General features: G+C 39.9%; 2 protein-coding genes across 5 annotated transcripts in view; one reads left to right on the top strand and one right to left on the bottom strand.

Moving 5' to 3' along the window:
- The window catches only part of MARCHF7 (membrane associated ring-CH-type finger 7), a 35,749-nt gene extending 22,030 nt beyond the window's left edge, over nucleotides 1-13,719 (top strand). For 3 of the 4 annotated variants that reach the window (XM_006273815.4, XM_059727350.1, XM_059727349.1), the window contains exons 5-11: nucleotides 1,803-1,970; nucleotides 4,468-5,578; nucleotides 5,820-5,989; nucleotides 7,273-7,382; nucleotides 8,950-9,063; nucleotides 10,467-10,515; nucleotides 12,792-13,719. In XM_006273815.4, the coding sequence (XP_006273877.1) occupies nucleotides 1,803-1,970; nucleotides 4,468-5,578; nucleotides 5,820-5,989; nucleotides 7,273-7,382; nucleotides 8,950-9,063; nucleotides 10,467-10,515; nucleotides 12,792-12,817 (1,748 nt within the window). In that variant the 3' untranslated portion in view covers nucleotides 12,818-13,719. Of the gene's footprint in view, nucleotides 1-1,802; nucleotides 1,971-4,467; nucleotides 5,579-5,819; nucleotides 5,990-7,272; nucleotides 7,406-8,949; nucleotides 9,064-10,466; nucleotides 10,516-12,791 lie in introns of those variants that run through there. The other variant, XR_002088001.2, reaches the window with a different exon arrangement.
- A 4,391-nt stretch (nucleotides 13,720-18,110) lies between these two features.
- Nucleotides 18,111-27,164, bottom strand: part of LY75 (lymphocyte antigen 75) — a 135,115-nt gene continuing 126,061 nt past the window's right edge. Inside the window, exons 42-43 of the mRNA XM_059726274.1 lie at nucleotides 25,937-25,963; nucleotides 18,111-19,303 (exon numbers count right to left, since the gene is read on the bottom strand). Coding sequence (XP_059582257.1) covers nucleotides 19,101-19,303; nucleotides 25,937-25,963 — 230 coding nt within the window. The 3' untranslated portion in view covers nucleotides 18,111-19,100. The remainder of the gene's footprint in view (nucleotides 19,304-25,936; nucleotides 25,964-27,164) is intronic.

The raw sequence follows: 27,164 nt of genomic DNA, 5'->3' as shown, positions 1-27,164 counted from the left end.
TCAACAAGATATCAGTGTCTGACATACTTACGCTTACCTAAGATGTAGAGTTACAGGACAGAGTTAATGTTGGTATTGGGATGGGAGAGGGGTTATGGCTTATTTAAGAAAAATCTAGTATCAAACAAGTCTGTTTAAAAAAAAAAAAAAAAAGCTAGAGACTATCATTGACACTTTAACTCAAGTTAATGGATTTATCTGCTGTATTCCAGATTGAATTTACCTTGTATGGTTAGTTCAACCTCTGGAATCGGTCATCTTTTTTGTGGTCTAAAGGTCACTAGAGGAAAGAGCCAGGAATTACAGATTCTGATGCAACTTTCGGCTGGATCCTACAATCAGTCTACAGAGAAATCTCATTTTCAATCAGTAGTTGCATCTCTAGTCATATGTTTTATTACTATGCTGGCTTGCTTTCAGATGGATGGCCTATTATTTTCATTCCGAAAATCCCAAATTGGCAGTGTATAATGAATAAATTCAGAAGGCTTAGGGTTGCGATAGTATATAGCAATGCATCGTTTCACACAAAAGAAAATTCACCTTTCATAATATAGCTTCAGAATATTTATAGTATTTGCTGAAACAGCTTCCCTTAACAGGATATCATTAGCTATCCAAGATATCTTTCCTTTGTTCTTGCTTTCTTGGATTACTCTGTTTTTCTTCAGTAATGTGGAATATGCATGCTGAAAAAATTGTATTTTTAAAATATCAGTGTAACTAATTACATTAGATTTCTATAGAGCTTGCTTGGAACCTAAGTGTCCATACCACATATGAAGTACATTTTATGTTCCTAGATGGTAGAGCTGTTACCTTTAAAATAAAAAAAAAAAAAGAAATAAAAAAAATTCTTAGTAAGAACAATTCATGTCAGACTACTTTCTAAAAAAAATTGATCATGGGTTGAGAATTAAGCTTGGAATAGCTCATCTTGTAAACTATAATAATAATAATCTAAGAAGCCATTTTTGAATGGAAACGCTTACTGAGAGTCACTTCCCTTATATTGTCATACAAGGGTGTTGAACTCAATCAGCCCCGTGGGCCTTTGGCTGGCCTATAGGCTAGTTTGGGCCATGTTGGAGCCAGCACAAGGTCCATCAGGCATGCAGCACACTTCCCTGTGCCAGCCTTCTATGCTGTAGGCAGTGTGCTTTGGCCTTGCCTGGGGCTTGTGTTTAAGGTGGTGTGTGGGCTAGACCCATCACTGTAGGCTAGATCTACAGCCCAGGGGGCCAGCATGGGAAGTGCACTGCATGTGGTGCCTTGCTGAACCAGCCCTGTGTCTGACTCTGACATGGCCTGATGTGGACCAGACCCTACGCTGCTCAGGCAGCATCTGCGGAGCCAGGTCCAGCCCATGCACCAGGATGGTATGCTGCATGTGGAGTCAGTCTCAGACATCAGGGGCTAGATCTAGCTCTTGGGCCTATGTTTTACACCTCTGTTGTAGTATGTTAAGTCAAGCTAGTTGTTTGAGTAAAGCTTGGACTGGTTTCAGTGATAACAGGTGCATCTACATGAGACACTTAATGCACAGTAGACTAATTCTAGTGTGTCATGGCAAAAACCAACAATAGAAGTAGTCTACTGCGCATTAAGCATCACAAGAAGACCATGAGCCATTGCTGCAGCTCATTACTGCCAGCTACTGCACATTTATGTAGTACCTCATATTAGAGGGACTAAACTTAATGTGCAGTAGCAACAGTGCATTAATGCACATATATATGCACATATTAATGCACCCAAGGCCATAAAAATTCTATTCGTCTAAGTTTTCTCTTTGCTTTCAGATTCCACGTGGCGGTATAGTCAAGTTCCCAGATCTTCATCAGTGGTACTTGGTACTCTGGGAACTGAGCTAGTGAGAGAGAGGAGAGAGTTAGAAAGGAGAACAGACCCATCTACTAATAGTCTTGTGGATTACAGTCACAGGAACAGTGACTTTTCATCTTCAACATGTAGGTATTATAGAGGTGAAGGCTTGCAAATGCATATAGGTTGCATATTTTTTTTTTTAGTTATTCCTTTCATGTTTTATGTCGCATGTAAAATCTACCATCTGTTTAAAGATGATACTTTCTAATCTCTTTGCTCTTTTACTCAGTTGACTAAACATTTAGCCAAGTAGAATTTAACTCTTCAGCAGTTAAGTTGAATGCAACTTTATCTAGATTTGTAAATGCTTTGGTATCTATTTAATGGTAGACATAATGGCAGACTATTTGTACTAAGCTATACTAATTCCCTTATTTGAACATTTAAATATCCTTTCTGTTCCTTACGCTTCTGAGCCTGGTTTTCACTGAGGTTTGACAGTGGATGGAGATTTAAAAAATGAACTGGGTCACTTGACTCCTAAAAAGATGTTCTCATGTAGTCTTCTGTCTCAGTTGTTTGTGACCTGAGTGGAATCTCTCATACAGCCCCTTTAGTTGCCAAGATTTTCAGCATGCACAACTGTAAGATTACAATGTATAGAGAAAAAATAGGGTGAAGCTGAAATTACAACTGTGGCAGTTGTGTGCATACTTAACCATGCTGAACTGAAGTTGGCTTAACAACAAACATAACAAACTCAGAAATCAAAGCTTCAGTCTTTGTCGACAAATGCTTTAGCACAGCTACATACTCCTTGTATTAGGCTTTTATAATTCCTGTTTAAACTGTTCTGGTCTTCTAAAACTGTCCCATCTGTTAAAAAAAAAAACAAAAACCTACTCACTTCCTTAACCTCACCTCTTCATAGATGGTTTTTATGCAGCTTAGATTCATAATGCTGAAGAATCCCTATTCTCACAGGCAGGGAAAGCTAAAAGGAAATGAAACCCTTAGCCCTCAATTCTGACTGTGATCTGGGTGGCCAGACTGCTGGGGTTACACCACTGTTTATTCAGGTCAGAGCAGCACTTGTGCAGAGAGAACAATTGAAGTTTGAAGGGCCATAGTACAGTTATGGACTCTTATTTACTTTTAGTGGGATTCTGCCTACAGTTTTTTCTCAGTGAGGAACCTATATGTGAGACTGGAATTCAGAAACTCCCCAAACAGTACAATAGTGTCTAATTGTAGAATATTTAGGGAAGCTAAGGCAGCTTTTTTTTGTTAACTGCAGTTAAATATCACTTTAAAACAGGAAGTAAAAGAAAACCTTTCTTACTTACTTACCCAATTGCTCAGCTTGTTGCTACTTCTTTTTAAAGAAGCTTTGTGGTCTTCCAAGCTGTTTCCAAGGAAGAGAGACTAACTTCTGCTGCTGATGCTGGTTTCCTTGGGCTCTGGCATAGAATGGGAACCATGTTGCAGCCATTGCATTGTCTGCAGAGTTGCTCTGAATTTTTAAGCATAGCACTTCAAGATAAGCTACAGAACCTGCTTCCAAGGAACCAGCATATCAGCAGGGTAACATTTAAAAGGTTAGCTGATTAGAAGATTCACAAATAACAATGTAATTGGCTGAATGGATCACATGACTGTTAAACTAATTGATGTTTAGGTGGGAGATTGAGTAGGTGAGAGCAGTAATACTAAATAATTGCTCATATGATCCTCTAAACTAAATTGGGAGCTGAAACATTGAATTGTGTAAATAAGTTATAAATTATCACACAACTTTAATAGTAATAAACTGCTGGATAACAATTCATCAAATAGCTTAAGTTAATTTTTATAGTTAGAATACTTGGATTTCTTTTTTGCAGTAGTAGAGTTATGTTAGGTCTTTAGTAAAAACAAAAACCATCCCTTTTCATTTAATCTAATTAGAACATTCAGATTAAAGCCCTAGTTCATTTTAAGATCTCGAACTGAATTGCTACTAACCTTAGATAACTGGTAACATGCAACTTTTAAGTAGCTTTTGTAACTACAACTTTTGTGTAATTTATTTCCTGTTTGTAGGTGGCCTTACAATTAACCAGTTTACAAAGCAATTTGCTGTCTTTTGAGGGGGTTTTGTTAGTAAAGTACCTGGAAAAGTAATTATCAAATGTCTCTATATTGGAGGAGAGGGAAGGAATGTTGATATTTTATTTGTAAAGTTGCATTTTGGATATGTTGATGACTGTTACAGTTTTCACTGAAATTATTTGTCTAATCAGGTTGGAAAATGAGGAACAGGTATTAAAAGTTTTTTTAAATGCAGCTTGCTTTTGCTAAATTTAAACATTGTGCTAATGTGACATACAGGTGGTTAATGTTGATTTAACTGGATTTGTACATAAGGGAATGCTGAATCATAACTTGATAGTTTTAATGAGATGGTTTCAGTTTATCTGGAATTTAACAATATAATCCTTTTCACTAAGACAACCTAAACTGAATACTATTCCATAATCTGTCAACTTTAGGCTTCAAAAACAAGTCCAACATAAACCTAGACTTGCATTATGTTTGATAATATTAGAATTGTCTGTGTGCATTTTGCCATTTTATTTTTCTTCAATCCTTTCATAATAGATCTTCAAGACAGATCTGCTTCTTCATATGCACAGGGAGCAAGACCAAAAGATAATTCATTGGGCACTTTGAGGCTGAACACATCCATGAACCGCCAGTTGCCTTCTGAACAGCAGCCATCTGTATTCTCCAGAGACTCTAGCAGGAGCTCTTCAAGATCCAGCTATTCTTCAAGGGAAATGGAGTCTCCTCAAAGGAATATACAGCCAGAAGTTACCCCTGTTGCCATTAGAGAGGAAACTCCTTCCACAAGCAGTTCTGAAAGGGTTACTGCTTCTCAGAGGTCACTGAGCGAGCCTACATCCGATACTGAAGGCAGGCGTACAACCAGACAGCTATTGTCTCGTTTAGCTTCTAGTATGTCATCTACATTTTTCTCACGAAGGTCTAGCCAAGAATCATTAAATGCAAGATCATTAGATTCTGAGGATTCACGTGTTGTCCCAAGAGTTCAGGCTTCTACCCCGTCAAGTACTAATGCATCTGCAATTCCTGAGGTTCCAGACAGTCAGACATCTGAAGCTTCTCAGGGATTTAGCTTTCTTAGACGAAGATGGGGTTTATCAGGGGTTTCACAAAACCATAGCTCTGATTCAGATGCTGAAAGTTACAGACAAGAGTCTGAAAACAGAAATACAGGGTCTTGGTTATCATCATCTTTAAGGAACAGATGTACACCACTGTTCTCTAGAAGGAGGAGAGAAGGAAGAGATGAATCTGCAAGAACCTCTACCTCTGACATACCTGCCAGGTCATTACACCTTTTCAGGAGAAGAGAGTTAGGTGAAGAAACTCCTCTTGAAGCACACAGAAGTTCTTCTGGAGGTGCTTCTAATAGACCACCAACACCTGCAGTATCTGGCAGCCCTACAGCTACTGCCTCCGCACCAGATTCAGCCCACAGAAGTAGTTCGGGAATGTCTGGAATTCTACCTGGCTCTCTCTTCCGCTTTGCAGTGCCCCCAGCCCTAGGGAGCAGTCTGTCTGACAATCTTATGATAACTGTAGATATTATTCCCTCAGGCTGGAATTTGTCTGATGGGCAAGAAAATGACAAATCCAAAATACCCCCTTCAAGAGATCCTGAAAGACTCCAGAAAATTAAAGAGAGGTAAATCAGATGTATTGTTTCCAAGCCATACAACCTACCTGGATGAATCTTACAAAATGGTTTTGTTTTAAAGTTTGAAAAGTGCAGTGGAGTTCCCTGCCAGCTATGATACCACCATTTTCTTAAATTGTTTGGGTCACTTTTATGTTTGTGGAAGTTTATTGAAAGGGTTAGCTTGGAAAAATACTAGGTATATATCTCTGTCACATGAATCTGATACAATCACTTTCTTCTTACTCAGCCTCCTTTTAGAGGACTCTGAAGATGAAGAGGGTGACTTATGTAGAATCTGCCAGATGTCATCTGCATCTTCTACAAACCTCTTAATAGAACCATGCAAATGCACTGGAAGTCTGCAGTACGTTCACCAAGAGTGTATGAAAAAATGGTTGCAGTCCAAGATTAACTCTGGTAAGGTAGACTTTAGGATGAGTGCTTTTTCAGATTAAATAGAAAATGTGGCGGGGATTCCAGTGACTTTCCAGTACGTACTGTTGCAGTAAAGTTCAGGCAAATCCTTGTTAATGTAAATGGACAAAGCAGTTGAAGACCATTCTTAAAGGGATTCCATGGCAACTCTTAAGTTTGTCTTTGTGCAAGTAAGTTTCAGTATATCACAAAATGCTGGGATTTTCTGATATAGTTCATTGTTGATAGGATTATCTGGTAAAATGTTAAAGTGCTCTAAATATATTTTTATTTACTTACGCATATCTTGGTATTTTGCTAAAGTAGTATACAATCGTGATTATTGTAAGACACAAACAAGGCACAGTGAGACAGAATAAGCAGAACTGTGGAACAATAACTTTTTTATATTATAAGCTTGCTAAAACATGGGGCATTTATACACACAAATTTGTCTGCTTCGACGTGCCAGAAATCCTGCGCATTGGAGCAGACTTGACTAATCAATCATGGCAGTAGTGTGCTTTTGAACTAAAACACCTGTGTGTTAGTTCAAAAGCACTCCGCCACCATTTTTTCAGTGCTGACATGCATTTCACTGTTTATACAAATGGATTTGCTGCAGCGCCAGGCACTTTTAAAAGTGCCTGGAGCTGTGGTGCAAGTGTGTACAAATGCCCATGATGCCCTCATCTTGTGGTATACTGGCATTCAGCATACTCCGAATTTTAAGCTAGTATTTCAGGTGCAGACCACACAAGTGAACATTTTAGGAAACCTTTCTGAAAAAGGGAATGTTCACAGTTTTCAATGTGGTATTGCTGTCCAGAGTTTTTGCTGCTTTGAAAAAACACTGCTGTATAAAACTTGTATTTTGATATTTACTATAGAATTATAGAATAATAACTATTTTAACTTTAGTTAGCAATCTGAGGGATGTTCTGTTTCACTACACTTTTCCATATTACATGTATATGGATAGCGTTGACAGAGTAACACTTTAAGGACTGTTTTTTGCTGAGTTATGAGAAAAATTATACTATAATATGAGATGAAACAAGTAAACTTTGCTAGAAGAGTAAGTATTCCATTAGAATTTAACTGTTGGCACCTGTTTGCTACAGGAACTTCAATGCTACTACTATCAGATTTGCTTTCTCTTTTTTCCTAAATTTGGTATAGAAAAGCAAATCAAGAAATGGTCACAGACCATATCATCAAGTTACATGCAACTGTCTAATTCTAAATCCTGTTATAATAGGGGCTGTCATTTTTGTTTCTGTCAGGTTCTTCGCTGGAAGCAGTAACTACCTGTGAGCTGTGTAAAGAGAAGTTGCATCTTAATCTTGAGGATTTTGATATTCATGAGCTCTATAGGGCACATGCAAATGAACAAGTTAGTATATTTTGCCTAATTTGGTAAGTGTCAGGTTGGTGCTGGGAGGACAGCTTTTTTTGTTTGTTTGTTTGGGCTTTTTTGGAAAGAAAATAAAATCGGATCTCTTTAAAATATCATGGGTTTAATGTAAATAAAGCTCACATGCAGAAATTGTCTCCTTTATTGTAACAGAAGGAATAGACCTTGGCTGTAGTTTCTTCTGATGTAGTCCTCAGTAGGTGTGTAGTATGTGTAATTCTTTTTCAGTTTTGTTGGTCTGTCAGTACCGTTGGTGAAACTGCAGAGGACAAATTATGAACCTAGGAGTGGTCTTGACAGGCTGGAAGTGGTGATCTAGCTTTTGGGTGTGTTTTTTTTTTAAGCCCAGGTATGCAGACTTAAATGGCCATATTTTGTGTCATATAAATGCATGTAGCTCCATAATCTCTTATTTGACTAGTAGAGATTAAACTGATATTAAATTTCACCCCAGTGCTGCTCTCTCCCATCTAGATGAAAGGAAATTAGGCCTTGAAATAACACACATTTTAGCCAGAGTATGATTTTTCTTCTTTTTAAAGCATCATGAGAATCTTCAGTGCATGGTTTCTACTACTACTAGGTATCCTAGTTATGGTTTAGAGGAACTGTTAGGAAATTACAACTTTGATCAGAGGTCTTTCTTGTTTTTTCTAACTTGATACTTTGTGATTATAGCAAAACTTCAGTTATAAGTATTTTATGAATATTAAAAAAGAAACTAGAACCCTCATTGTAATTTTAAATATGGAGGTAAAATACCCAATTTTTGGATGACAAGGAAACAGAGGATTGACATTTGAGTAATTCATACTCTGAATCAGATGTCAAGCTAGACTGTTATTTATCAACAGAATAAAAGCATACAGGATTATCAATGAGCCCCAAATTGCTTGGGTCAAATGAACCTATGACTGAGTGGTTGAGAGTAAGATCACCATTCAATTCAGTGATATTACTTCTCTGAGTAACTGAACATCAGCAGGCATAGTAGATCTGTCCTTACGTACTGACTCTTTAAATAGCTAGTAATTGCTTAGCAAGTAATATTTTAGATTTTTTTTATTACTTTGAAACTCTTTTCTCTACCAGTAACTACCACAAATATTGGGAAATAAATAATATAGTTTCCCCTCTCTGTTAATGTAATTGCATGTTTCTCCTATTATCTTTTAATGGCTTGGCAGTAGGGAGTCCGGAGGGCTTTTACTTTCTGCTCTTCAGCTCTGAACTTAAGCTAATAGTTTTTGGATCTGTGAAGGAGGCCTTTTAAGATGTAAGACTGATCCTCAAATCCTTTGACTTCAGTGGAAATAGTTGTGTGAGTAAAGTCTATTTTCACGAATAAAAGTCGACGTCAGGCCAAAATATAGCTTTTAATTACAATTTTTCGGGTATGCTTTGTCACAAGCACATTATGAGATCTCTGCAAGCTTCTACATCTATTATCCTTCCATGACACACTACCAGGAAGACTTGACAATAGTTATGCTTTTCAAGTTGCTTATGCAAAAAATGGGACTGACATTTTGGAATTTTTTTCTAGGCAGACTATGAATTTATCAGTTCTGGTCTCTACCTTGTAGTGCTTTTACATTTGTGTGAACAACGCTTTTCTGATATGCTGGGAACTGCAAGTGAGGCCAGTACACGTGTTAGGGTAAGTCTGTCTTGTTTTGTGGGAATAACTAATGGTGTCATATTGCTGTTCCTACAATGTGTTACCTAAGACATCCTTGCTCTGGTGATAAACTTACATTTGAAGCTCTTTTTATTTATTTTTATATATATATATATGCAAAAGAATAAATAACATTATTTGTGTGTGTGTGTATCTCTTAAGATTTTAATCTAAAATTTGGTCTAAGAGCATCTAGCAAAACGGTGCCACAATCTGATTGTAGCAGTGCTACTGTAATACAAATATGGAAACAATGGTATGATGTAATTATAGGTAACCCAGAAATTTTCTAAACAACATCTGATGGTAGGTTTACATTTCAGAATATCTGAATCTTGTGTGACCTGTATTGAATTACTACATTATACCAGAGTGATGATACCCTTGATTAGAGTGCTACACCTGAACCTCTAAACATTTTATAGAGTGCAATTCAAGAATTAATTAGAGGAAACTTTTATTGGTCATACTGTGGTCAAGCAAGAGTTTACTAGTAAGCCAGTGTCATCTGTAGTTATTTTTCCAATTAGAATATGTTTCATGCAGCAAACTAATATCTTGTTTGAAGTAGTTTGGTATTGGATAATAGAAAAACCAAATGAGCCAATGAACAGCTAATTTCTTCCTCTTTTCAGATATGTGCCCTTGTTTCAGGAAACATTCAAATTCTGAAAACACATGACAATATTGATTTTTATTTTGGACTAGGTTGTACTTCTACACACAAACCTTTGGGACAGGAAATTTATTTGTCCATAATGTGCTACTGTGCAGAGCCATCTACACTTACAGTGTTGTGTTATATGGACAGTGTTGCCACAACAGTTTTCAATTTCTGGCTTGTTGAATGTGGTTTTGATGGTAGTTGTTCTGTAATAGCAATGTAAATTTATTACTAAAAGCTTAGCCTGAGATTTTTTCAAAGCTGCCTAGGAAATGTGTGCCCACTTCTGAGAAGTAATCCCTTAATAACCTTTTTCTTAAATATTGAGTATTAAGGCTAGAATTGGCAGGTTATTTTACTGAATAGTTCAACCTTATATTTACTGTAGGCTAGATAATTCCTTTATCTACCCTGTCTTCAGTGAACTGGGCTCTACTTACCCATAAAATACCACCATATTCGCATGGAAGTATGTGGAACTGGTTCAAACCATGGAGTCATCGCTAATTAAATCAGCTTTTATCAAGTTACATTTTGCATTGTTAGCAACTCCAGGAAGCAAACATGTTTGTTTAGTTTTTGCTATTCCCGTTACTACTGATGTCTGTTTGACTCTTGAACTAGACATGTTTTACAGAGTATAGTGCATGAAGATTACATCTTTAAATTATGATGCAAATTTGCAATGTTTAATCTGCTTTTTCTGCCTTGTTTCCAGTTTATTAACCTTGCAAGAACTCTTCAGGCACATATGGAAGATATTGAAAGTAGGTTGCTTTTTCTCCTATTTGTTCAATTTCACTAAGGTTACATTAGCATAATCCTTTTTGCTGAATGTATAGTACCAAACTTCAATGCTGAGACCTGATTTTTATGAATTCATAGCACTGGGGTTTTTTGATCGAATTCTATTGGAATAATTTTGTAAAGGGAGCAGGAAGTGGGGGGAGGTAAATTGGCATCTAGATTAAAGGCTAACGTTGCTTTTCCAAAGGTGGTATACAGTCTTACGGGGAACAGTTATTTTTATAACTATGGAACTGACTTCTGTAACTGAAGTCTTAGCGTAACAACATTACCAGGTTTCTTTACTAAATAAAGACCTGTTGATCTCAATGGGTGCATCTATACATGTGCTTTACTGCGGAGTTGACTAAGTAGCTCTGCAGTAAAGCATCAGTCTACATGTGCTGGTATTAAGATGCAGTAAATTAACTCCACCACAGGCTTGTACTGTCAGGGACAGTACTATCTTATAGCAGAGTAAATTTACTCTGCTGAAACACGTATAGACAGTGACCAGGGCTGACTGGGGTATGAGGGTGCTAAAGTGATGGGGCTGCCTGCCACCTAGCCCTGCACCTTAGTACCCGTGTGCCTCACCCAGCCCCTCCACTGCCCAACTCTGCCACCCAGAGCCCAGAGCTGACGCCCTGGACCCTCTACCAGCCTTGTGTTACTCCATGCCAGCTCAAAGTTCTGTGGTCCTGGGCAAATGTGCAGATGCTTCACCCACAAGCATTTTGCACTGGAGTTTATCATGCTGCATTAATTGCATGTGTAGATGCACCCAGTAACTGGTCATTTGTTTGTTTCTGTATATCTAAATGTTGTGTTTAGCCATGATGGGGGAGAAGAAAATAATTTTCTGCAAATTAATGTATCAGCCTCACTATTTAAGTGCATGGCTTTATATAAAAAAACAAAATCTAGGTTATAGTACATAAATAGGATTGTTTCAGTTCAAGCCATACTCAGAGTAGAACAGAGATGTATTTCTTTTGTGTACAATAAACACATTTTAATTTTGTTCAGTGAGAATTAACTTACAAATGTACATGTTCATTTTTTTTAGTTCTTAACTAGCTAATGCTTTTCTGTAATATTGGTAACTGCAGGATGTTGGGCTTTTTAAAGAAATGTATGTATTTTTAGGATTCTTGTTCCCTGTTAAAGTACAAGTGAATTTTAGAATGAAACTTGTTTATGAGGTTGAGTTTAATTTAGAGCTAGTTAATCTGAAAGCTGATTATCATTTGACATACACATTGAGTTGGGAACACTGAAATTATGGTGAAGGAAAACCCAATTAATACCCCCTTTTCAAAAAGAGAAAAAAGAAAATGCAGTTTTTGAAGGCAAGAATTAACCCAGGCTTCCTTCTCTAACTTTCTTATAGCTAATGCTGAACAAGCTTCTTGAATGTACATAAATTACCCAAAAGAGTGCAGAATTCCAAATCTTGTATGCACAGGTTCCTAAGCTACCTTCCAGTGAGGATTTCTGAAAATAAATCTGAAGTATGCCCCATGGGAGCATATTAGCCAATAAACAATAACAGACAATTGTAGTTATGTGACTACAAATTAGTTTATCCCAGGTGGTTCAAGTGATTCCTGATCACAGGCATCCTAGACCACTCTCTGTTTAAACGTTAGGCAGTGCCTCTTTCTGTGTTTTTCATAACTGACATATATATTCTTCCACTTTTTCCATCAAGGAAATGCTACCTAAATTTTACTGTGGTTTTTTTACAGAATTTACTTAATAGTGGAGAAAAAAATGGGGAATTGATTACATCTAGTCAGTGAGACAGCAAGGCTGTGATTGGGCTTCATTAAATTACCAGTTTTCTAAAGCATCATTTCAATATTAGGATAACTGGTATTTTTCAAATACTTCAGAAATACTTGAGGGTTAGTTATACAGTAAATTTTTCTCTCCCTCTTGGGTCTCTAACGTGCACTTCTGTACTGTCCCTTGTAGCCTGCTGTTAAGTCAGAAAGAGCAATGAACAATTTAATCTGAGGCATAAGACAGTGCAGTTTCTTTTTGATTCTTTTAAGCCAGGGGGAGCTACACCTGATGTCTGTGCTGAATTTGTTTCTACAAGCCTGTATTTCAGATTGGGGGAAATATACATTGTAAAATCCATTTTCTTATCTGATTTTCTTTTCTTTGGGTTTAAACTAAAAACTGCGTAGATGCTACATTTTACAGACCTTTAATAAAGGCTTTTGATTGTATTGTATTATTCCAACAGCTTCTGAGGATGATTCTGAAGACTGATGCTGGTTGAACTTTTGATACTTCTTAAAGTTGAAAGAAACAAATGGAACTGCTGGAAAGATGGTGAATTGGCAAGAAAGTACCATCAATGTGCATTTATTTTTTGCTTTCTTTAGTAAAAAACACATTGAATATTACTATAGTTTTTAAAGCATTGTTGAATTCAAAATCTGCTGCACACTGGAACACAATGAATACAAAAACTATTCAGCATGTGCAAGTTAGATACACAAAGCTGTTTCCTCTTCAGGGTGACACTGAGGGATGCTATGCTTTGTCTGGAAAGATACCAGATTTTGAATGTTTGAGGAAGTCAGATCTTGCTTTATGTTACCTTCTTGCTGTAGTCAGATTTCTGATTTTGTCTATCAAGTTTTGCTTCTCTGCTGGCACTAAATGGTAATTGTGGGTTTTGGGGTGGAGGGTGGGGAGCCATGTACTTAAATAGCATACATTTTCCTTTTAAGAAATGCCTGTGTTAGTCTCTCTCAGTTGCTTCCAGTGTTAACATAGGATGAATGAGGGGATGAATGGCTACTGTAAAGCTACAATGTTTGGTTTCCAAATTTTATTTGAAGAGTGTTTAATTCAAACAGCAATAAGACTTGCAAGGGGCCTCTAATATTTAGTGTTGATGATGGCTTTTTTATGTACTGATTTGGAAATTGGAGATTATATTTGATATTATGTGGATATTCCAGTAAGGAATATTGCAGCTATAACCATGCATTTCAGCATTCCTGGCAGAAATGCAACTTGATAACATTTAAAATCTTAACTAAGCTGTTTAGTTTAACAAATCTTTTTTAGATCCCACATTCACTCTTAAAGCACTGGTTATCTATGTGTTTTCTAGTGTTGTCACTTCTTTATAAATAAAGATAATGATGAGATGCACACAACTGCTCTGGCATTTTCCTTTTTTAACACAGATATTTTGGAGCAGATATATGGTGCAGCTGTCTTGCTAATTTAAAATGGTAGAAAGTAGGAGTGCACCAATAAATCGGTTGGGTTATCAGATCAGCACCAGTAAAAAGAGAAATGACGTTATTGGCTATCAGCTTTTTTGGTCATTGTAGCTGATAATTAAGGCCACGTACCTAGAGCAACCTGGTGAGCATAGTTCTGTTGCTGGCCCAAACCTATGGCAGACTACAGGTCCCAGCAAGCAGTGGGAGGGGGAGGGGGACCTGGGATTCAGTCACAGGGCACTGTACTCTGCAACAAAGGGACGGTTACTGGCTCTTGCTGCTGCCACTGCCATGCAACACCATGGGTGCAGAAAGGGCATGAGCACCCAGGGCTGCTGTGGAGACATTGGGCTGTGTGCAGGCAGGGGGAGACACAGCCATGTGAGGGACATACTGCTCTGACGGGTACCTTTGCAAAAGTGACTTTGGGACTTTGGCTGTGTGGGGTTCGCCAGTGCTGAGACAGTGGTGTCGGTGCCGAGACAGTGGTGTGCTCGGGGGCTCTAAATGTACCTGGTGCCACTGTCCATGCAAGGGTCTGCCCTGCCTGCCCAGGACGGCAGCATAGGTTGCACAGGGAGTGGGGCTGTGGGTAGGAGCTGTGGGCAAGGGGGCGATGTGCATGAGAATAAGACCGTCACCACCTTCCTCATTCAGGACGGGAGCAGGCAGAAGGCGTGTATGCACATTATAAATACAAAACAAAAATAAGGTTTATTTATGTCAGTAGTTTAAAATGCCTTGCAATATTACTAAATATCCATTATTGGATTTGGCATCAGCCAGTATGGTTGGTTAATCATTGGCTATCAGTATCGACCAAGAAAACCTTCATTGTATGCATTTTCTACTAAGGGTGCACCAACTTTCCTTCCAAATCTGGTTTGAATATTCTGTGTATTAAATGTAGCTTTATTTGAGAAGTGTATAAAAAAAAATACTACTACTATCTACCTAGAGCTGCAAAAAACATACTGATTGTTACACAGATGTGGTAGCCTTTTCTGTAGCTGTGTTGCACTAAGCAAGTGAGTGGTACTCAATCACTGGCCCAAGGGGAACAGTAAAGAGCAAAGTAATGTGCTGTGGGCAACATCATACTTTGTTCTTCATGTCAACTTCTTTCCTATTTCTACTTCTCTTACCTTGTAGCTAATGATAGTAGCTTGGAGTTAAGATGTTAGTGACCCTGGGGTTGTAGACTACAAAGCTAAATTAAAATTATTTTGTATTTGATTAAAATCTAATCCAGTACTGGAAAAAATGGCACATTTATTGTCCACAAACCTGTCATCTTATTAGTGGTAGATAATCTTATTTCCATAATGAAAGTGTGTACACCAGATAGAATGGGGTGAATGCCATGTCCAGAGTGTATATGCTATAAGTCTCCCTGAGATAATATTACAAGTGGAAACTTTTCCTTCAAATTCAATTTTTAAGTACACCCAGTGTCTACTACTTTGGGAACAAGAGATGGAAAAATACCTGTTGGATCATTTTAGGAATCCTGCTGCTAATCCAAGATAATTCTTGATACCATTTAGATGAGTGACATGGCTTCTTCTGAGAGACTATAATTTGGTATCATGCCATTATTTCTGATAATCTGATCAACCTAGATTTCTCAATTTATTCCCTGACACACTTGTATGCTTCATTGACTAACCCTAAATTCATCCTCTTCCAAAATGATACCCAAGAAAGTGTCAACAATTTTACCATTTTCGTGGCTTTCTTCTTAAATACCCTCCAATTCATATTTACAATGAACACCACTAAATTATGAGTGTTGTAAGTCTTACTATAATGAATACTCAAAGGCCGTTTAGGACTTGGCACTATTTCATTGCTTTCCTACCACATGCTGCTGCTCTAAGCATCTCTTCTACTGATTATTTTAAACCTCATTAATCAATATATGCAACTACCATTTCCTGACATCATCGCATGCTTTTCTGTTAACCTGCCATTATCCAAAGGAAACACTTAAAATGATTATAGCCCAAACTAATTTGACAGTAGATTTAAATGTTTCTTTACCAGTGTTTTATCCAGTTTTAACAAAAATAAACATCTAGCTTTCATTTCCAGTGATTCTATATTTCACTCATCTTGAGCAGATTAAGTGTAGTCTACCTCTACTGAGGTTTGCTTTGTCTTGCTGTATGGTCATGATATGCTTCCCATAAAACAACATACCCTTTATGTTTGCAGTCATTCAACAAGAGTTGACTCTGTCACAGCCACTTCATGAACAACATGATAGAAGACACGGAACAGCATTCCAGGGTAATCAGGGTAATGGCACAGGAAGGGTTGTAGGAATGAGTCAGTAATGTTTATGCAGTCTAGATTTTGTAGCTTGATTTTTTTTTTTTGAGGAGACAGCTATGACAGTTGAGATTAGATTAAATCACTTAAGGAAGTTAATGGCGAGAAGGAGAGCCCATGGAAGACCAGGAATGGCAAAAGACTTGGAGATAACCAATCCACAGCCACTTACTGAACTTCCTACTACTGCCACCGTCTTCAGAAAACTTTTATCTAGGCACAAGGATTTCAACAGGTTTCCAGTATCTGTTAAAAGCCAATGATATTTAAGTCAGTGGTAGTCTAAAGAACGCCTAGAGTATGGCCATAGAAACATGCTCTTCTTTACTGACCTTTGTTTGGTGTGTGGCAAATCTACCTGCTCCAATGGTTTTCTAGCACCAGCTCCTTTGCTTCACAAAGATGTGGTCCTCTCTTCAGAAGTCCTGATTTAAGGTTTCAAAAAAAACTCAAGGTACAAAATCTAGACTGCACAAACATTACTGACTCATTCCTACAACCCTTCCTATGCCATTACCCTGGAATACTGTTCCATGCCTTCCATCATGTTGTTGCCTCACTTTTTCCACTCGGATTCCCTTTCTATTCTCATTATGCTCCTGGGGTTCATGTTATTTGCTGAACCTCACATGTCAGTCTCTCTCTCAAAACACACTGGTCTTTTTAAAACCAATTTAAAATGTTAGATGAAATGTTTTAAATATCACCATACCTGGCCCTATATAAATGCAGTCTGTTGCTCCACTTTTTTTTTTTTTTTAAATTCTGTACAGGACTTTATACCTTTGCAGAAACCATTGCAGTTTGTGTGTCAAGTGCAATGACTAGAGCACACAAAGAAAATGGTGGCAATACAATACAATAACCACAGTGTCACGGAGCAGCGTCCCCAGGGGTGGCCGTGGTATCCCTAGTGGATCCATGACTCTGCTAGTTCTACCCTGAGGGCACCCTCTTGCCTCACCTACCATCTTGTTGGTAAAATAAGCCAGGAGGCTGCCCATGGGCCTTTGCTTGGTCCCGGTCTGCTGAACCCTACTTAAGCTCATTGGTCTTCGAGTCCTTTTGCTGCGCCTGTCTTTAGTACTGTGCTGCATGGGGCACCTCAGGCCTTATGGGCCAATTGCATGGATCCAACCTCCCTTTTACCACACCCCATGCCTTGTGGGTGTTACACAGTTGTTATACCCTCTGTCGAGGCCTCTGCCTACTCAGCTTCTGCCCCTTATACAGCTAGGCTTTTTGCCTAGATCCACTATGTCAGGCCCGGCTTTGAGGCACTAGCTCTCATCAATCTCATGTCACCAGAACCCTGGCCCTTGTCTGCTGTTCCCCCCAGGTGCTGGGCTTCACACAATCAGGTGCCCCTCTCTGGGCACTAACAAGGCCTCCTCCTCCCCTTATAGCCTCATCCCAAAACCACCAGTACAAATAATACAAACATAAGCCCTGGGCTATAGCATAACCACAACCATAAAGGTAGTGCTCTGCCCCTTTAAGGGGGCAAACTTCAACCTTTAGGATTAGCCCTGGGTACCCTGTGAGCTCCTAGAGTCCTACTATGCTTGGAGATGGCAAAGCAGGCAGTACAATGTCTCAGGTAGCTCTCTTGTGCAGGAGCTCCTTCCCCTGGATGTGGCTAGGGAAAAAATGAACCTGCCAGCCTCAGCCCTGAGCTTATGTTCCCTGGGCTCTGACTCCTTGATTGCCTGCAGGTGCCAGCTAATTACCATGTTACCCTGTTACTCAGGCAACCTGCAGCTGTGGGGCTCTGTGTAGCCTGTCCCCCACTCCTTTGCTAAACTGCTTTTGCCCTTAAAGGAACAGGCACACCTTAGTGCCCTGAGACGCACATATTGCAGCGATCTGTTTATATACATTAAAATGGGTGGAAGTTAGCCAACAGAACACTAACAAATAGTTAATTCTATCCCTAAGAGTCCCATGAACAACCCTGTGTAGAAAAGGATAACCACACACTGAAGTGGGTAGAGACTGGCATATTTTCATTGGTTTCTATACAGTGCAAACTAGTTACTAATTCTGTAGTCACTGAAGATAAGCAGAAGGCATGCAGATGGCTATCCAGCAGCCAACAGCACTGAAACATGATCAACACAAATAGACCCTCTTTGCTGTCCAACTTAATATGGATTTAAGGATCTGACTACAAATATCAAATTTGAAGGTCGGGACCATGAATTACACTTCAATCATGTAGTTAGAGTCTAAATAAGAGACCTTTTTGAAAAGCTGGACTCAGAATTCTAACTGCAATCAAATAAAAATGTGATTTTTTTTTCCAAATTCTTTTTATAAGTTACCATCAAACAACTAAAATGTGTGTTGCTTAAAATTATTTACTACAATATTTGACTTATAGCTCATCTTTAACAAGCCCTGTAAGGCTAAATAGTTTCAAATTCAGACTGTATTTTAGCTGGCCACAAGTTAATATAACTTGTTTCTATGTAATCAGTAACTCTTTGAATTAGGACCAGTGCAAATACACTCAAAGTTTTCAGCAACATTAATTCCAAATTAACCATTTTTTCCAAATGTGTTTTACTAAAATATTCACAGGAATGAAAAAGGAGATCATGAACAAAGATAATTTTGTTTTTAAAAAAAACCTTCTTTATAGAAAACTGCAGAATTTGAAGTTTTAACATCTGTGATATAATTAAATGCTTACTCCTTTCAGAATGTCACATCACTAAATCATACAGTGAAATACTGCAATATACAGTCAGTATACTTTATGAATATGAATGCTTGACAGCCCCATATGAGATACTCTGATGTTTGTCTTAAACCATCTTTTCTATCCATTTCCTAACAACAGCCAGCACATTACCGACATGAGCAAAGTTATGCACATATTTAAGTAGTTGTACGTCTGAAACAAATCTGAAACAGATGACAGGTTGTCACTTTTTGGTATTTAAATATGAAATTTTACAGTGATTTTAAATTTAAGCAGAATATTCATTTTCTTCTGCATCTACAAGAACAGTTTCATCACTGTATGGTACTTGAGCTGTTGAATGGCGTGCTGTACATGAAGGTCCAGAAGCAGAAGAAATACCTCTTTTGCATAGGTACCAAACTGCAGCTGTAGAAATTATCATGACTATAGTAAAAATTACAACCACAGTGGTTGTTAAGGCACTTTTACCTGAAACAAAAAAAGATAATTTAAGTGGTCGTTCATATACAAGATTTTTATACTAACAGATAAATGAATTATGTAATTGGCAAATTTATTACAGTGCAGGTAATAAATGAACTGTATACCTATACCACATGTTCAATGGCATAGAAAGGACTGGGATTATTTTGAAAATTTCCTAAACTGTTGTCCTTTTCCTTATCTCTCATTAACTTTTTGCTTTAGTTGTAGTTTTTATTATCATTTGTTGTTCGTCCTCTGCGGGCAAAGATGACCGCATCCGGTGGGGAGGGGGAGAAGAGAGAAAAGAAATGGGAAAGAAACAGGGAGAGAGACCAGAGAAAAGAAGAAAAAAGGAAAAAGGAGAAGAAAGAGAAAGAAGGGGGGTGGAAGATAGGTCGCGTGGGTACGTAGGTGACTTATAAGCCTGATCTTTGCCTTGAATTTTACCATTTAATTGCTTCACAAAATCCTAATAATGAAACTTCCTTTTACATACAAATTCTCAATACAATTTTCTGAAGTTCTTTAAACAAGTCAGTATTTTGAAATCAAAAGGCATAATCTATGCTGGAAAAAAAATCAAACCTTTTCCTAAAATAGTGAACATTCCCTGTGGCAGAAGTATTTTCCAGCCATGTTTTCATTATCCCAGAGATAAACTAACATGGTGGAAGACTGGCTATTTGTTTTATGGTTTTTTGGTGTCCTCTCTTTGGGAAAGAAATTTCTTGGGAAACCTGTATTTATAAATTTATCAGTGAACTCAACCCATAATGTTGGTGCTCACTACCAAGAAATCTACTTTTTATGCAAGATGTAAAAAAAATAAATAAAATTAAAGCACCAGATCTTGTGCCTTTCTTGGTAAATGCAGTAGTCAGAGCACTGGACTGTAACTTGTGTCTCATGAATACTGTAGGCCAGGGGTATCAAACTCATTTGGCCCTGTGGGCACGGGACTGATTTGCGCACATAACATGCACCAGGCTATCTCCACACATCCCATGCAATGGGATGTGGGCCGGCATGTGCTGTATGTATGTAGCATGCAGAATTCAGTCCAAGAACCACAGGCAGCACTGTGGGCCTAATGACAGAGCTACCATCCAGCCCATATCTTTGACACCCCCTACACGCCATGCTATATGGAAACAGAATGAGTTGTTGCAAACTTTAGTCTAATTCTTTCCCTTCTATCCCCTTCCAAGCCTATCCAGAGTTTAGGTGGCCCCCAAGAGAAGAGAGTAGGGCCTTCCCTCAAGGGAGTTATTTGTCCTATCTCCAATGAGACTAATTCACTTGGGGTTTTTGGAGATATGGCTAAATCATGATCACACAGATCTAATAGGTTGTATTAAGGTTTCAGATCTGTGTAAATACAGAATAAATCCATTCAAAACAATGGAAGTTGCTTCAGTTTCACAAATATGCAAGAGGAGGATTTGGCTTTGATTAAAATCCCCACAGAGGACACATGAAAATAATTATACCAGGTATATTTAAGTTGCTGGCTAAATTCATACATAAAAAGTCCATTCCTCCCAGAAATACCAATGTGACTACTAGTTTTTTTCTGATATTTCTGTTAACTGTGACACATTTTTGTTATATTTTCAGGTCACCTACTTAGTCTGCAGAAAAGGCGGGGTTAAGTGCCAAGGCTGGCCCCTAGACCAGTGGTTCCAAAACTCTCACAGACTGTACACCACCAATTTAAAATGATACAACCTTATGTATCACCAGTAATTTTTTGTCATATAAAGTAGTTACAACAAATCTGATAATGCATACCACTGACAGGTTGTCTGCGTACCACTAGTGGTACCTGTACCACAGATTGGGAACCGCTGCCCAAGACAGATGGCTCTTTAGTATCTACAGCTGTGAATTGTGAATGGCTGTGCTGGCCTATCAACACCCAGGAGGGTAGGGATGATAAACATGACAAAAGGCAGAGCAGGCTGGACAAGGCAGTCTGGCAGGTTTAGGGCCAGAAGAGTCTTTGGGGAGCTAGAGAGACTAAAGGGAACAGTTGAGTATCTTTGGGGAGTAACTCAGGATTGCGCAGGCTGGATTGGGGACAAGAGGGACTGCTTTGGAAAGGACACAGAACTTCTGACTAGCTGGCATTTACCCCAATAAATGCTCTGACTGAAGAGACTGTCTGCTGTGCTGCATGGAACAGTGGGGTGCACTGGGTCACACTAAAAGGAGGTGAAGTCCCTCTCAGGAGTAGAACTGGATGCTAGCCTCTTGAATCACAGCACAGAAAACCAGGGAAGGTGATGGATAGCAAGACTGGGATCTCAGAGTGGGAAGGAGCTCAGGCTCCCCTCCTTGTTCTAAAAGCCAAGCCTGAGCTGATTTCAAGGGACTTCTCAGAGACTGGACAAAGCTCGAATGGCATCCCCTTGGAGGGCTCTCTGTGGCAACCTGCATAAATCATTTTAGTAGAACTTTCAGTGAGAGGAAGTAGCAGCTAACTTCCATCCTTTGGATTTAGGAAATGAATGCTTTTGGATATTTACATTTTAGAATGTGTTCAGCAAGTTGTTAGGGTTGTTGGTAGTTGTGTTGATCTAAGGACATACGCAGACAAGGTTCTTTGGGTAAATGTGATATATCTTTTATTAATCCAAATAAATAGTTGGAAAAAATTTTCTTTGCAAGCTTTTGGGCACAAACAACCTTCTTCAGGCATATCGAGACTCTCTGATCTCTTCTGAGTAGAATAGAAGCCCAAATGCAAAATGCAGGTCTGTGAAATGCAAATGCCTGGCAGTGAGGATCAGAAGGGTGGAAGACAATAGTGAGAGACAGGAAAGGAGGGGGGAAATGGGCAATGTTGAACTGGTGATAGAATGTAGCTTCTAAATTGCAGACAAGTTACCTGGGGTTATCAGATGTCAGGCAGGTTATAATGTGCCATAAATTCAACATCTATATTTAGCCCATGATTTTTTGCATCCAGTAGATTTATGAAGTGAAGTGTGTAGGCTAGTCTGTGAAAGGTGTTTTGTAAATTCCCTTTGAGGATTAGAACTGAGATTGAAGACAGAGTCATTGTCTTGTGAGAAGCCTGCACCCACAGATAGTTGGGTATTTGTGTCTTTGATAGATTTTCAGTGTGCGTTCATTCTGGTGTGCAGCTGTTGTTTGGTTTCTCCTACGTATTTTCCATCAAGGCACTTAGTGCACTGGATGAGATGTATTACATTTCTGGAGGTGCAGATGTAAGATCCAGGAATGGTGATGGTTCTGTTGTGGGGTGTAGTTATTGTAGGGGTGGTAGTGATGTGTTGGCAGGTTTTACATTCCCTGGCATGGTCTGGATCCATTCGGTGTGCTTTGGGCCATAGGAAGTTTGCTTCTGGTGATAAGGTTAGTGAGGTTTGGTGCTTGTTTAAAGTCTAGGATGGGTGGTTCTGGAAAGATCTCTTTAAGAACTGGGTCTTCTCCTAGTATGGGTTGCAATTGTTTGAGGATTTTCCATATAGATTCCAGGGAAGTATGTCATCACTAACGGTGTGCAATTCATAGGGATTTTCTTTTTGTACTGCAGTAATTCTTCACGTGGTATCTGGGTGGCTCTTTCAAAAGTGCAGTCTGTCTCTCTGGAGGAGTGTCCTTGTTGGTTGAAAGCCCTTTTGAGATTTGTGAGATGACAATCGTGGGTATTCTCCTCAGTGCAAACTTGGTGGTATCAGAGGGCTTGACTGTACATTACAGCTCTCTTGGTGCGTTTAGGGTCATTGATGGTTCTTTGTAGATATGTATATTGATCCCTGGGTTTCTTGTATATGGTGGTTTGTGTTTTACCATTCTGAATATTGATCATACTGTCTCAAAAGGAAATGCTTGTGCTGAAGTATTCAAGAGAGAATCTGCTGGAGTGGGGATGGTTACTAAATTTGTGATGGCAATCAATCAGAGACTGCAGGTTTTTGGTCCAAATGATGGAGCATCTATATATCTTAGATATAGCATGGGTTTGATGGTACAGTTCTTGAGGAATTCTTTGGGTCTTAAAGATATTACCCAATGTACCTGCTTCATCCTCACACACAACAACTTCTGTTTTAACAACCAACACTTCCTCCAGACCATGGGCACAGCTATGGGCACCAAAACAGCCCCAAAATACGCCAACCTTTTCATGGCGCACCTGGAAGAAGAATTCCTCAAGAACTGCACCATCAAACCCACAATTCACCAGCAGACTCTTGATATCCCTGAAGAAGGGTGTCTGTGCCCAAAAGCTTGCAAAGTACAATTTTTCCAACTATTTAATTTGTCTAATAAAAGATATTACATTTACCCAAAGAACCTTGTCTGCTTTCAAGAAGTTGTTACATTTATATTATGGTTGATTATGGTTAGTTGTAACCTGTTTGGCCTCACTGAAATAAGCAGCCCAACCCATATACTTGGTAGTAACAGTATTCATTTAATAGGAATAACAATTGCTTCAGAGCATTATTTTTATATCCTGAATCAATCCAGATACGATTAAAGCTAGGTGTACATTAGGAGCACACTTGCACTGACACTCAACAAAGAACTCCTGTATTATACAGAGTGGTAACAAACATGCTGATGTAAAGGGACAAAATAAATCCCCATTTTAAAACGCTTTAAGACATTAAAATTCTGTTTTCTCAACAGGTATAAAGTCATAGATTTCATAGACATTAGGGCTGGAAGGGACCTCGGAAGATCATCAAGTCCAGCCCCACTGCCCAAAGGGCAGGAAGTCAGCTGGGGTCATAGGATCCCAGCAAGATAAGCATCCAGTTTGCTCTTGAAGGTGTTCAATGTAGGCGCTTGAACCACCTCCGGTGGCAGGCTGTTCCAGACCTTGGGGGCTCGGACAGTAAAGAAATTCTTCCTTATGTCCAGCCTGAAACGGTCTTGTCATAGTTTATGACCATTCAACCTAGTCATCATCCCTTGGGGCGCTGTGGTGAACAAACGTTCCCCCAGATACTGGTGGTCACCCCTGATAAACTTATAAGTAGCCATCAGATCACCCCTGAGCCTGCGCTTTTCCAGGCTAAAGAGCCCCAGCCTGTCAGCGTAGGGTCTGCTTCCCTGACCTCTGATCATGCGCGTGGCTCTTCTCTGGACTCTCTCAAGCTTCTCCACATCCTTTTTGAATTGTGGAGCCCAAAACTGGATGCAGTACTCCAGCTGTGGGCCCTGGCCCTTCCGGCCAACCGCACGGGTACCCTCTCTGACGCCGGCTCACCGCGCTGCTACTCCCTGTCTTCTCAGGGGCAACCGCAGCGCCCTGCCTCGGTCTGAGGGGTGTTACCGCACTAGCCTGTGGCCAGGCTCGCTATGCCCGTCTCGGGCTCCTCGATATGGCCCCTCTAGGGCTCCTCAGTAATGGTCCCTCTCTAGGGCTCCTCAGTAATGGCGCTCCCCCTCTTTGGGGCTCGCCACGCCCCCACGGGGCTTCTCAATCATATACAACTCTCTAGCGGGCCTCCGGTCCTATGGGCCAACCGCACGGGCACCCTCTCTGACCCTGGCTCACCGTGCTGCTACTCCCTGTCTTCTCGGGGCAACCGCAGCGCCCTGCCTCAGTCTGAGGGGTGTTACCGCACTAGCCTGCGGCCGGGCTCGCTATGCCCGTCTCGGGCTCCTTGATATGGCCCCTCTAGGGCTCCTCAGTAATGGCGCTCCCCCCTCTTTGGGGCTCGCCGTGCCCACACTGGGCTACTCAATAATATTGCCCCTTTCCTGGGGCTGGGGTCTATGTTCCCCCCCACATGCAACCCGGGGTCTAGGTCCCCGTCCGCAACCTGCGGGTTGCACCCGCGACCCACTGGCCGCGCTCTTCGCCGCCAGCTGCTCACGCCCTGGCGTGTGAGCATAACTCATTATCATAGCTCGAGCCTACAGGGCTATCACGAGCTGTACTTGCAACTCAGGCTCCTTCCCATATCTCGGCTGAGGGAGATCCTGCCTCTCCAGCTGCCAGCAGGGAACTGCCAGCCTGGCTTCGGCCCTGGGCTTTATAAGGGCCAGGCCCTGCCCCCTACAGGCAGCTGGCTCCACTTAGTTGCTCCGGCAACCCGCAGCTGTGCTCACTTGGTTCTGCCAGGGCTCTCTCCCTGGCAGTTTCTCCTCTCTTAGGAGCAGGCACTAAGGTGCCCTGCGACAGGTGGGTTAGTATTTTGCATACAAAATCTATAGACATGAGGCAGTAGATCTTCAGGAGTCAGTTTCATCAGACACAATTTCACAGGCTTCATAGCTCAACAATGACCTATTTTGCAAGCAAATGTATAATTTAGTTTAGATGGCCATAGAAAATGGATCATGTTTTAGAATATTCTGTGCTAACAGAGAGGTGTCATAGCTGGTATAGTACTTCTACCAATCCTCCTGCCTTGTGAAGTTCAAATTTAAGTCATAAAGCTTTTCTGCTGTTTGAGAAAATGCATATATCTTAATGAGAGAACATAAGCTGATGTGATAGTTATGCACATTATACAAGAGGCGCTTATAGAAAAAGCATAACCAGGAAAACTGAAGTGTAAGCTGAGAGAAAAGTGAGACATTAAATAATATCTGGAAACCATCTTCAAACTGTTCATAAATTTCAAGCAAAGGAATGTAAACACTCACCTGGTAGATACTTCTTTTCATAAGCAGCTACAAGGACAAAAAAACAGGATCAGAGTTATAATTAAGAAAATGTTTCTTGTTTGTATTCAATATACAACTTAAAAAAATAGCTTTCAAAGTCTAGGCAATGGACAGAAGAACCCAGTCCTATAGGAAAAAGTGTACCAGTTGTACTCGCATATAAAGAAATGCTTCCCCCAGTCATATAGAGCTAAAAGCAGCCTGAACTAGAATGTCTGCCATAATGGAGGATAAAGGAAATTCAGAATAACGTGGCTGAAGTGAAGGCAAAGAGAAGTATCACTTAAGCATAAAACTAATAATATCGGCTCCCTAATTTTCCTGAGAGAAGTCACTTTGGCTCATTTCCATGCCATGGACCAATTATTTTCTTACTCACCAGAGTAAGTGCCCTGAATTCAACAATTTTTCCAACTATTCAGTTGGTCTAAAAAAAGATATTGCATTTACCCAAAGAACCTTGTCTGCCTGAATTCAACAGTAACTCTCAATTTACACAGGTGTAACTGAGAGTGGAATAGGGTCCTAGTAGTACCATTGTTAATGAAATGACCAGCTTTTACCATTCATTTATGGACAACTGGTTTGATGAGGCAGTAACATAATGTATTTTCATATTTTAGTAATACTGTTTTAGCTATAGAAAACTTCAGCTACTTTACGCACAAAAAAAATAATTCCATGAATAGCTATTCTGTTGGAAGAGACAGGGTAAGCTGCAGAGGGATTCCTACCTTGAGCCTGCTCACTCTCTTCTTGGCAGCTTCTTTCAGATTGAAATCATATGTACTGGCATATGGCTAACTATTCTGGAAGTGAGGAGACAATTCCTTTACAGGCTATACAAAGCAAGTCAGTAAATTAGAAAGATGATAGCGTCTCTAATACCATAGTTGGGACCGGGAGCAGTAGTTGGGAGCAGGAGCGGGCGCACATGTGCTGCAAGCACACGTGTGCCCTCAACACACTCACCCAAGACCAGCATCGGCAACGGTGGCAACAACAGCTGCTGAAAGGTAAGCAGGGCAGAGGGGCGGGCACAGCTGCAGCAGATCCAGAGGGAAAGCCCCCAGATCCCATTTAGCAAAAAGCAGCAGGGAACCACGCTCCCGAACTGCGTGCAAACAGGCGTACTCTGTAAGGGCGCGCCAGCGTTTGCGCTGGTGTTTGCACACAGCGGGCATGCAGGAGGAGCCAGGTCAGAGGC

Source organism: Alligator mississippiensis, chromosome 4, assembly GCF_030867095.1.
Source record: "Alligator mississippiensis isolate rAllMis1 chromosome 4, rAllMis1, whole genome shotgun sequence".
NCBI classification, from domain to species: domain Eukaryota; kingdom Metazoa; phylum Chordata; order Crocodylia; family Alligatoridae; genus Alligator; species Alligator mississippiensis.
The sequence above is the reverse complement of the archived record's forward strand: the minus strand, read 5'-3'. Positions and strand labels throughout refer to the sequence as shown.